The 11,331-nt window shown below is 40.9% G+C and overlaps 1 protein-coding gene across 1 annotated transcript; it reads right to left on the bottom strand.

Annotated features, from left to right (window-relative positions):
• Positions 1-10,347, bottom strand: LOC306735527 (switch-associated protein 70-like; the record flags this gene model as incomplete). The annotated part of the gene is made up of 12 exons (XM_079217004.1): positions 1-733; positions 2,312-2,408; positions 2,549-2,747; positions 3,801-3,967; positions 4,487-4,594; positions 5,548-5,729; positions 5,827-5,935; positions 6,118-6,264; positions 6,400-6,627; positions 6,703-6,876; positions 8,265-8,405; positions 10,252-10,347. 12 exons carry the CDS (start codon positions 10,345-10,347, stop codon positions 615-617), a joined length of 1,767 nt encoding a protein of 588 aa, XP_079073130.1. The 3' UTR covers positions 1-614.
• Positions 10,348-11,331: the final 984 nt, after the last annotated feature.

Raw genomic sequence — 11,331 nt, 5'->3', positions numbered from 1 at the left:
GCACTTATCACAGACAAAGGTCACGAAGTGCTGTACAGGATGGAAGAAAGGTATTGAATAAACCATTAAAAAAACAAGAGGAAAAGGGGGAAGCCTGCTGTATGCTGACACATTTAGGTGCCTGGACCTCTGAAATGAAAACCAGCCATCCACTTTCATAAAGAATAGGTGGTGTTTTATTTTTTTTTATCATCTTAGTAATGACTTTAACAGACTAAACTTTTGCTAATAAACCAAGATAGAGTGGAAATTAATCTGCTGTTATACTGCCAAGTATTTGAATTAAGCTACAATTTGAAAATAAAACAAACAACTAAACAAAATTAAAAAAACTAAATGTTTTTTTCCTAAAATAATCTCAGTTAAAGTTCCACTGATGGCCGATGGTCACCATCTCTAGGGCTGAATCTCAGTCTCCAGAATCTCCAGATGAAATCTACTTTCCTATCTTTCCTTTTTAATGTGAATTTTTGTTACAGAAGAAACAGTTAATCCCAGCTGCTCTTTTGAAACTAACCCAAATCAAATCACGTAGCTCAGTAAATTCATGTTAACAACCCTCTTCAGATCTACAACGTGACAGTTCAGAGTCTTCCTCCTCGGTGTGCGAGTGTTCACTGAGCCTGAGCCCCCTGGTTCTTACTCTCCTGCCACGACTTCTTCCTCAGTTCCAGCTCAGCATCGGTGAATGAAGCCGGACCCCAGTTAGTGATCCTCTGAGGTGCTTTATCACCTAAAAGACAAGGTTAAAAGAGAAGGAAAGGAGGCCTTTAACCAAGATGGACTGAGACAAATCACTCATTTTCCATTTTGTTGTACTGATACTTAATGTGTGCAAAATAAATTGTTCAGAAAGCAGAACGTTATGCCTTTGTCTTTGCATGACTGGTTGTGTAAACTCTTGGGTTTTCCACGCTGCCGTGTTCACACCGGACGCGACGCGAATTTGCGGCGCCGCGTCTACCGCGGAAGTTTACTCGCGCGAGTAGAAAGAAGGTGTTCACACCAAACGCGAATTCGCGGCGCGACCAAAGGGGCGTGGCTTAGCTCTGTTGCTTGCCTCTGTGAGAGACAAGCGACGAAGCTTTCATTTCCGCTATCGACCATGGAATAAATAACCACTAGTTCTGCTTTATACTTGTTGTGGAAGTCCCAAACATGTCGGAACATGAAACGCCCTCGTATTTGGGTTAAAAATATCATCCGTAGCCGCACACAGCTCGGTGAATTTCACCGACTCCTCCAGGAACAGCGTCTCGCGTATCTCCGTAAAACGATACCGATTATGCCATCCACCATGGAAATAACCACCAGTTCTGCTTTATACTTTTTGTGTAAACTCCATATATGTCGGAACATCAAACTCCATGGTGTCTGGGTTCATAATAGTATCAGTAGTCCCACAACAGCTTCTCAATGAAGCCGCTACCAGCGCTGGTTCAGGCGGAGCAGCAGCAGTTTCATTCAGAAACGGGGAGACGGCGGTGGTGACGGGCGGAGCTTCTCAACGCTGATTCTCAACGCTGATTGGCTGCCGCAACTTTGCGTCACGCGATTTCTCCGCCAGAGTTGGGATAATTCAACTCACGCGAATTCGCGCCGCGTCCTTCGCTTTGTTCGCCCCAGGTCAAACGTTCTGTTCGCGCCGCCTCCAACGCGTCTATCTCGCCGCAAATTCGCGCCGCAGCGCGTCTGTGGATTGACTTTACATGTAAACTGGTCGCGCCGCAAATTCGCGTCGCGTCCGGTGTGAACACGGCATTAGGCTGTCAATCACACTATATGGTCAAAAGATTACCAGCACATTACGTCCCTATTTAATTGTTGAAGAGCTCATTCCAAAACCAAGGGCATTAATCTGCTTCTATAACAACCTCCACTCTCCTGGTAAGGCTTTCAACAACATTAAGGGACATGGTTGCAGAAGAGCGTGAGTGAGGTCGACCACTGATGCTGGGCGAAGAGGCCCACCGGACCAGTTCATCCTTCGGTGTTGAGGTCAGGGCCAGTCAGGTTTTTCCACCCAAACTGAGAAGAAACATTTGCTTATGGACCTTGCTTTGTGCAGGGGAGCATTGTTATGTTGAAACAAGAAAGAGCCTTTACCAAACATCTGGTCATATAGTGTACCTCGCTGCAGCATTTGCTATAAAGCTGTATTGTAAATTAGGCATTGATTCAAATTGCAGAACAATAGTATCTAAATTGTGCAAAAACCCACCAAGAAGCCTCGTTTCCATGAACTTAAAGTACAGAGTTGATACATCCGTGTAATGAATGTTGATTTAGGAAACAATCAATGTCCCTCTACCTGGCTGGATGAGACGCACCAGCCCCTCATGTTTGGCCACCTTGTCCTTCCAAGTCTTGGTCTTGTTCGCTGCTCGTTCAAGCTTCCTTGACATCTTCTGTAAAACATAAAAAAGAAGAAAAATGTGATCATATATTTTTTTTAATTGTTGTATTACAGTTCCATTTCCACCCTAGATAAATACAACCTCTGCTGGGGTTTTCAGGTCAGTGTAAAGCTCCACATGTGTGACCTGACCTCGTATTGCTCCACTGCTCCGTGCCGCTCCCTCTCCAGACTCTCCAGCTGCAGCATGGCTGCCTGCAGATCTCGCTCCTTGGCCAGCTGCTCGGCCACCAGCTCCTGCTTCTCGGCCTCAGTCTGAGACAGCGCCCTCTGCTGCTGCAGGTGGATCTGCTCCAGCTCTGCCCTCTTTTCTGACTCCTCCTTCAGCAGCCTGTGATGGAAAAAACAGCAACGCTGCTTAAACTTGTGCTCTACTTTACCCACTTCAGCCCAAATCTCAACAAAGAGAAAACGTGGGAAACAACTTGTCAGTTCCTACATGCAAAATATACCCAGAAATACAGTCAGCTGGTGGCCTGCAGCTGGAGTAAACAGCTGTAGGCCACCTATGTTTATATGTATAGAGAAAGTATCATGTTTTACGGTTGTGTATTTGTGATGTTGTTTACTGAACTTCATAGTACTGTATTGTTCAGGTTTCCCTGTTTTGGTTTTTAACTAAAATATTTTAAGAAATTGTGTGGATTGGATTAAAAATAAACCAATAATCAAAAAATATTATATAAAATCTATGAATACAATTTGCAGAACAACCACTGTAGTCTGACTATTTATTGTTGTATTAATTTCTCTCAGTTTTTCTGTCACTTCAAGTCCTATATTAAAAAGTATCTTGTACTTTAGATCAATCTTGATATTTTTTGGGGTGGGGGGGAATCTGTCTGGAACCTTTTAAGCATAGCTGTTTTGGAATAGTTGACTTGTTCCTAAAAAAAATTGCCATTAGTATACTGATTACAAGGCTAGCTTTTATTGTATCTTCCTGTAGCCAATGTGCTGCTAATAAAACATTCTAGGTAACTGTATGTATTTCGTACATGAGAGACAATGTAGCTTATTTGTCATATACTTAATACTATCAATCAACAGGCCTCTGAGGATCAAGTAAATATTAATATATTAACAGGTCTGTTCAACCTGTTTGCATGATATCATACAGGAGTTAATATTACTGTGTTTACATTACATTACATTTAATTTAGCTGATGCTTTTATCCAAAGCGACTTACAATAAGTGCAGTCAACCATGAGTACAAACTCAGAACAACAAGAATCAAGAAAGTACAATTTCCTCAAGAGAGCCAAACTACAAAGTGTGATAAGTAAGTGCCACTAAAGTGCTACTAAAGTGCTACATTTTTTTGTTTACTTCCTGTATTTATCCACTGTCTAATGTGTGTGTGTGTGTGTGTGTGTCTGAGACCTGGCCTGCAGCTTGCGCATGGCTTCCTCGTCCTGCTTTGCCTGCCTCTCGTCCTCTAAGGCCTCCTCCAGCCGGTGGTACATGTCCTCCAGCTCCCGGACGCGCTGCAGGTACTGCTCCAGCTCACAGGATTTCTGAGCCACCTGCTCCTCCATCTGCTGACGCACCTGATCGAGTCAACACATGCAGTTGCACGTTATTACACACTAGACCCTTGAACCGAGCAATAATCTACAAATCAACTGTAAATCTTCACATTTGGTGCTGTATTAGGACATGTGCTGTATTCTGGCTTCATCATCCGCTTATGTGTTGCTGCAATGATGCAATCTCATCTGAGAATACAATAATTACAAAATAAATCTTATAAAGGCATTTGTCTGTTCAGTCACTGGTGTAAGGGGATGATTAACATGCTGTTTAGTCCATGTGACACTCAGACAAAAGTTGACTCAACATCATGGGCTATAACATTTTACATTTTTAGCTTGTGTTTCCTGGAAGGATAGAGCCACAGATGGTTACTGAATCATAAAATAGACAAGACAGCCTCAGTCTACCAGACCTCATTAGTTTTCTCTCAACTTTCTAAAGACCACGTGTCACCACATATGCAGTGTCATCAGCCCACATGATTGGGACAAAGGATCAGCGTTGTGGGATGCAGACTCAGGCACTGTGATTACCAGTTTTTCTCTCTCCAGGTCCAGTCTGTAGCGATCCTGCAGGTCTAACTGAGTCTGCTTCCTCCTGTGCTCCTCCATTGCTGCTTTAGCTGCAGCTTCTTCTATTTTCTGTGAAACATAAAAGAGAAAAGAGATGTTATCAAACTGCTTTAGGGAAAGCCGCACCAGGCTACAAGGGGAACCCTTATTGAAGAACCGTATGTTGGTTAAAGAAGTTCAGTGTGCATTTCTAGGTCACGAATAATTTAGCAACTTTTATTTTTCCTTGTAGTCTCTTATATAACATTGGTAACACTACGGTGGACTGAGTAAAAGATCCATGTATTTAAACATGTAATATGACTCCATATGATCAGTAATTGGGTGTATGTGTTTGCTATTGGAAGAAAGGCCATCTGGCAGGGTAAAAAGAGAAGTGAGAGGGCATCAATATCAATAATCTGCTGCAGCTCTGAAACAATTGAGTTCATACGCCTGGCCCTCTGCAGGTGTCTCTGACTGATAAATACTTTGTTTGCATAGCAGGTTTTGCTTCCCTTTTTACAGTGAATGTTCTGCTGTATCGTGTGTGGTTATCTTAAGATAACCTAAACAAACATAAAATAAAAAATTAAAGGGAAGTGGGCAAAACCTCAGATGTAGTCTACTCAAAAATCAAGATCTCATGTATTACCTTGATTAACCTATAACTCCACATTTCTACCTACAATTTAGTTTTGGTTAATGGGTTTAATCATGACATTTCTTATTATAATAGGGATATTTTTGAAGCAATAGTTTGTAGTGTTTTTAGATTGCACTGTTATGTGTTTACAGAATATAATTGCATTTAAATTATTGGCCAGAACAGAAGTACTATAATCCCTTTGTGATGGTCAAAAATAACAGATAACTATCTGTCAGATATAAATATGAGGGAGGAGCTTCCTCTCATAGACAACATATTATTACTGTCTGAGATAAGTGTTCACTGCGGCCACCGTGATTTGACAAAGACTTCTGAGTAACAATCGAGTTGTGCAAATGTTTTCTGGACCCAAGTGTTGAGCGTAGACCAGTACCTTCTTCATACCCTCCAGCTGTCTCTGTTTGTTCTCATTGGCCACCTGGAGCTGCTTCATCCTCTCTGCCAGGTCGTCTTCCTCTACTTGTTGCTTCTGCCGCAGCTCCCTGCGCCTCAGCCGGGCTTCACGGTGAGGAGACGACAGCCCCAACCTCAGCAGCTGGATGCATGTTTGAATAGCTACCGCGACACGGAGCGAGATTGAGAGAGTACAACATTCAGAAATACAAGAGACGAAGAAGAGGAAAATAAAGAGATGACGATGACTACTCAGTACCTTGAAGCCATTCTTGCTTCTTCTTCTTATCTGATGCACTAATCTCAAAGCTTTTATTAGTGCACTTGATAATGAACAGGCACTTCTTCCCTTCTTTATCCGGCAGAGACTGGAGGAGAGAAATACAATTATATATTATGGCACTGCAGGCACATCGTACATAAATTCACTGCTGTTTGGACAATGCTAATTCTATTTCTGAACAAAGTCATTTCAAATGATTTCTTCAATAAAGCCTAACAGCATTACTTACATATTATGTATACGCATCTACTATAGTTAACAACACACCTCCACACAGCAGGTTCGGTCCACAATGACGTCTCCTTTCTTCTCCACGAGGTCCTCACAGACGTAGTACGACAATGCGTTGGGTCGAAGGACAAACCAGCGCTCTGTCCAGTTCTTCCTTTTGTGGCCCTTTTTCATCATGTATCCCTTCGAAACACAGTGTGGACGTGAACAAAAGACGCTTGAGTTGCCTCATTGTTCTGCCGTCATCACTGTGATGTACTAAACGTGTTATGGGGTGCCTGTGCACAGAGTACACCTAAGATCAATATCTGGTCTGACCTGCTTGAGCACATCCAGAATGAGTTCCTGGAAGACCTCAGTGATGCCCATGGACAGGGTCTGCTGGTTCATGGCCTTGCTGAAGTACCTTATCCCCACCAATTCAATGAGCTCCCAGGCAGTCAGGCAATTGTTCTTTGTGTTCAGCTGCGGCTTGTAATCAGCAAACTTCTCCTCACTCCATCCGCTCCCCATCGTCTCCATCAGCTTCCGCAGGAAGTACTCAATCTAAGTAGATAGACAGACGAAAGAACTTTAAAACCATCGAACCCCACAGAAAACTACTGTCAGGATCTTCCTCACCTCTTCAGCAACGATGACGAGTGGGTATTTGTCTTCTGACAGAAAGTTGAAAATGCACCAAACTTTGAAAGCATCGTCATCTGAGATGAGGAGATGTTGAGCGCAGATATTTTTCTTGTAACACAGTGTCCAGCACATCTTGTTGAACTCCAACACATCAAATTCCTCCTGCACCTGGGAACAAAATGCACCATTCAGCCAAAGTCAAACTGGTCAGCCCCAGTGAGGGCAGCGTGTTTACAAATGCTAAACAGGAGGTCGGTGTTTGTCTCCTTTCAAATTCTCCAGTCGGCAGGATGTGAGGTACAAACTTGGTGTAATGGAATGCCTCATTTTTATTCAAGTCAGAGCCTACAAGAGAAAGGCAAGAAAACAGCTTCCAAGTAGAAAGAGTGAAACTCAAGCAGTTTTCTAACTGACATGAGACTTCAACAGAAATGTCTGCAGTGTTACACTGTGCTTGCTAAGCCACAGAGTAAAAACTCCATAAGAGACAACAATGCCTCTCTTTTGCAAAGAGTGTATGCCCATTTTACCTTTCTGTTCATTATTCTAGAGTTGAATAAATTATTAGACAAAGCACATTGTTCCTGTGGGTACAACAGAGAAGTAGTTGCAACCATTTCCTCTCCTGCAGAACAAAACAGGACATGATTAGTCATCCTAATCTGTGTCACACACTATTCAAAATAGTGTGTGACAGTGTTTTTATTCTCATTTTTTCATTGTTTGTGTAACTGTCTAAGTAAGTTTAAGTATTTTACTCATGGCAAAGGGTGACATTCAGCATTGAGCTTTGGTACTACTCGGGCTTTCACTGCGACATCATTACATCTTAGCAGTGATGTATCACTGGCACCATGACCATATATAGAAAAGAGTCAAATACCCAAAACTAGCATTTAAGGTTTGGTCAGATTTGTAATTTTGTTTACTTATTCTTTGATCGGATAGTTTTTTTAGTTCTGAAGTTATGCACAGTTACTATTCAGCTGTGTGTGACCGGACAACAGGCATATTGTATGTGAATGTCCCTGTTCGAGATCTGTGGTTATTTTTTTCTTTTATCATGAATATGGATTTGTTTTAGTTTTTCCTGCAGTTAGTTTACTGCTAATCAAGCTAACCACTATACTAACTGACTAGCAGTAAGATAATGTGTGATATAACTTTCTAAGCAACTTAATTTTCTGTTGGGTTAACTGTTGTATTTTCCTCTTTTCCCTTTTCCTCTTGTTACAAATTGAGGTACAATGTAGCTGACAACTAATTAATTGTCAGCAACTCTTGCATGCAGTTCCCTTGTTACTGTACTAATCAATATTTACAATATCTTCGGTTTTGACTCTTGTTCATGAAATCTCATCTTTTTCTGATTTGTAATCACTATTGCCCAAAACTGTTGTGAAGACATCAAAGGCCAACTTCAATCTTCAAACCTTTAGTGGAAATGTGTTTAGATTGTGGGCTGTGTTATCATTTTTGCAAATGATAGTATGTTGCCTGAAATAAAAACACAGTACTCTCCCATTCTTCTACTATTCCAGCATATTTGTCCACACCTTGTCTAGAATAAACCTGTTGAGGTAAGGCATGTAGCCCTGGTTGGATACAGGCCCTGTATTGTCATCTTTGAAATGCTCTTCAAGGGCCACAGGGTCATGAGGGATCTTCATCACTGTGCACAGGCTGTGGGACAGCACCTAAAGAAACACCATTTTTACGTGAATTAGATATAAGACATACAGGTGACATATTTATAGCAAGTCAAAACACATTACTATATAGTTATACAAAGGAATAATATGTATGGGTAAGTTAAAGATGAAGCTCAGGATCAGTCTCACAGTTTTCAGATTTTCCAACCGCTCATGCAAAAACCTTTCGCTGATTTTACAAGCATCACTAGCCAAGCATTACTTCTGTACTTGAAGGTGATATCTCACTCCTTCGACTAAAATAAAATGTATCATTGTATCATGAGTAAACACAAATAAATAGTCTAAAGTTACATGTCGACCGCTGTGGTCGACCGTTACATCAGCAACTAACGAAACGATAGCGGTTACGAGTAACGTAGCACACGTTGATGAAGTACACAGTAAATGTGAGATGAAGTACACAGTAAATGTGAGATGAAGTACATAGTAAATGTGAGATGAAGTACACAGTAAATGTGAGATGAAGTACACAGTAAATGTGAGCCGAAGTACACGGTAAATGTGAAATGAAGTACACAGTAAGTTTGAGATGAAGTACACAGTCAATTGGAAGTACACAGTAAATGTGAGATGATGTACACAGTAAATGTGAGATGAAGTACACAGTAAATGTGAGATGATGTACACATTAAATGTGAGATGAAGTAAATGTGATGAAGTACACAGTAAATGTGAAATGAAGTACACAGTAAGTTTGAGATGAAGTACACAGTAAGTTTGAAGTACACAGTAAATGTGAAATGAAGTCCACAGTAAATGTGAGATGAAGTACACAGTAAGTTTGAGATGAAGTACACAGTAAATGTGAGATGAAGTACACAGTAAGTTTGAGATGAAGTACACAGTAAGTTTGAGATGAAGTACACAGTAAGTTTGAGATGAAGTACACAGTGAGTTTGAGATGAAGTACACAGTAAGTTTGAGATGAAGTACACAGTAAGTTTGAGATGAAGTACACAGTAAGTTTGAGATGAAGTACACAGTGAGTTTGAGATGAAGTACACAGTAAGTTTCAGATGAAGTACACAGTAAGTTTCAGATGAAGTACACAGTGAGTTTGAAGTACACAGTAAATGTAAGATGAAGTACACAGTAAGTTTGAGATGAAGTACACAGTACGTTTGAGATGAAGTACACAGTAAGTTTGAGATGAAGTACACAGTACGTTTGAAGTACACAGTAAATGGGAGATGAAGTACACAGTAAATGTGAGTGACACATGCTGCTGTATGTAAACATGTCACTAAACAAGGTTTTGTGTGACCTGATGTGTAATCAGATCGGTTACATATCGGTGTGTAGGAGGGAACGAACTCTTGAACCCGATGTGCTGTATTTTATCCCCTAAAGACGGCTGAGGGCCTTTGACATGCTCCGTACTGCAGGAGGAAGCATTGAGCATCCCAATTTATTCTGAAATATACCTCCTTTCTCTTTGCCAACATTTTAATCTCATTTAAAATGTTGGCCCCTTTTAAATGTTAACCTTTGTGTTTCGTAACATTTGGGTACCTCTCTGGTGAGGTACACCAAACACTTCACTACTTTATTTTTTATTTTTTTAATGTTTTTTTTTTCTATTTTTCATCAAGTGCTCTGTATTCCATATTCTTCCAATATGTTTGATTAAATATGATACCTTCACCAACAGCATGTCTGTAGTTTTATTACATTTAATGTTTGTCTTTCAAACTCAAAGCAATGCTGAATGAAATGAAAGTACACAATACATGTGAGATGAAGTACACAGTAAATGTGAGTGTCAGTTCATCCTCCGGGCGTCTGAACTTCGAAACAAACAAAACAAGAACAGAGAACTGAAACGCACCTTTAACTGAGATTTGGACACTTTTCCACGTTGATCCACGTCCAGCGATGTGAACGCGTGCCAAATGGATTTCAAAAGCTCGTCTCGAAGCCACATTTCGTCCCTCGTCCGCAGCACCAGAGAAGGTCTGTCTCTCCGCTCTATGTCTGTCAAACTCCGTGCGCTCACTGCCTCTCGCACACACACACACACACACACACACACACACACACACACACACACACACACACACACACACACACATACACACACACACACACACACACACACATGCGCGATGGTGGTGGCGCAGAGAGAGACGTGATGATGGCGCCACATGGCGTTTAGTTCAATGCATTTTCATAATTTGAACTCTGCCAAAACTGAGCTGTCAGTGTCTTCCCATTATACACTCACAACCTCAAGGAAGAAATTCAAAGTTAGGTTCCCCTCGATCTATTAACGAGCTTATACGAAATTGAAATGCTTCTTACATGTTAATGCATCTATAATAAATATACATGTAATAACATGAAGCTGTCAGAGACTTCTGATGAGAAGGATTTTCACGTTTTGTATTTAACGAACACATTCTTTACATTTTATAATACTTCTGCATTTTTTTTAATCCAGGTACGAATTTTAAAATCAACGTTTGTACTCGCATTGGAGTATTGTATTGCTCCTGTTGCTCTAATACAATATTTAAATCATTCTCCCACCAAAGCCATATTCATACATAATCCAGTTTTAACAGTTTAAAAAAAAAAAAAAATAATTAATGATCTGCTGCTACCTTATGAACCATACCGACCAATCAGGTCGTCTGGGACTAGTAGAACTAAACACGGAGAAGCAGCGTTCAGCTTTTCTGCTCCACATATCTGGATTAAGGTCCTTGATCCAGATATGCAGGTCTGCTGAGGTCTGCAGGTCTGCTGAGACCCTCAGGTCCTTTAAGTCCAGATTGAAGACTTTTCTGTTTGCTGTTGCCTTTAATTGAACCAGATTCAAGGATATTAATCAATTGCTGCATGATCTCACTATAGGTGCAGACATTGCAGAAATAAAATGCAGTACACTGTACTGCATTGTATGTCT

The sequence above is a fragment of the Taurulus bubalis genome (genome assembly GCF_910589615.1).
Source record: "Taurulus bubalis genome assembly, chromosome: 4".
Taxonomy (NCBI): domain Eukaryota; kingdom Metazoa; phylum Chordata; class Actinopteri; order Perciformes; family Cottidae; genus Taurulus; species Taurulus bubalis.
Note: the sequence above shows the minus strand (reverse complement) of the source record. Positions and strands in the feature narration are given on the sequence as shown.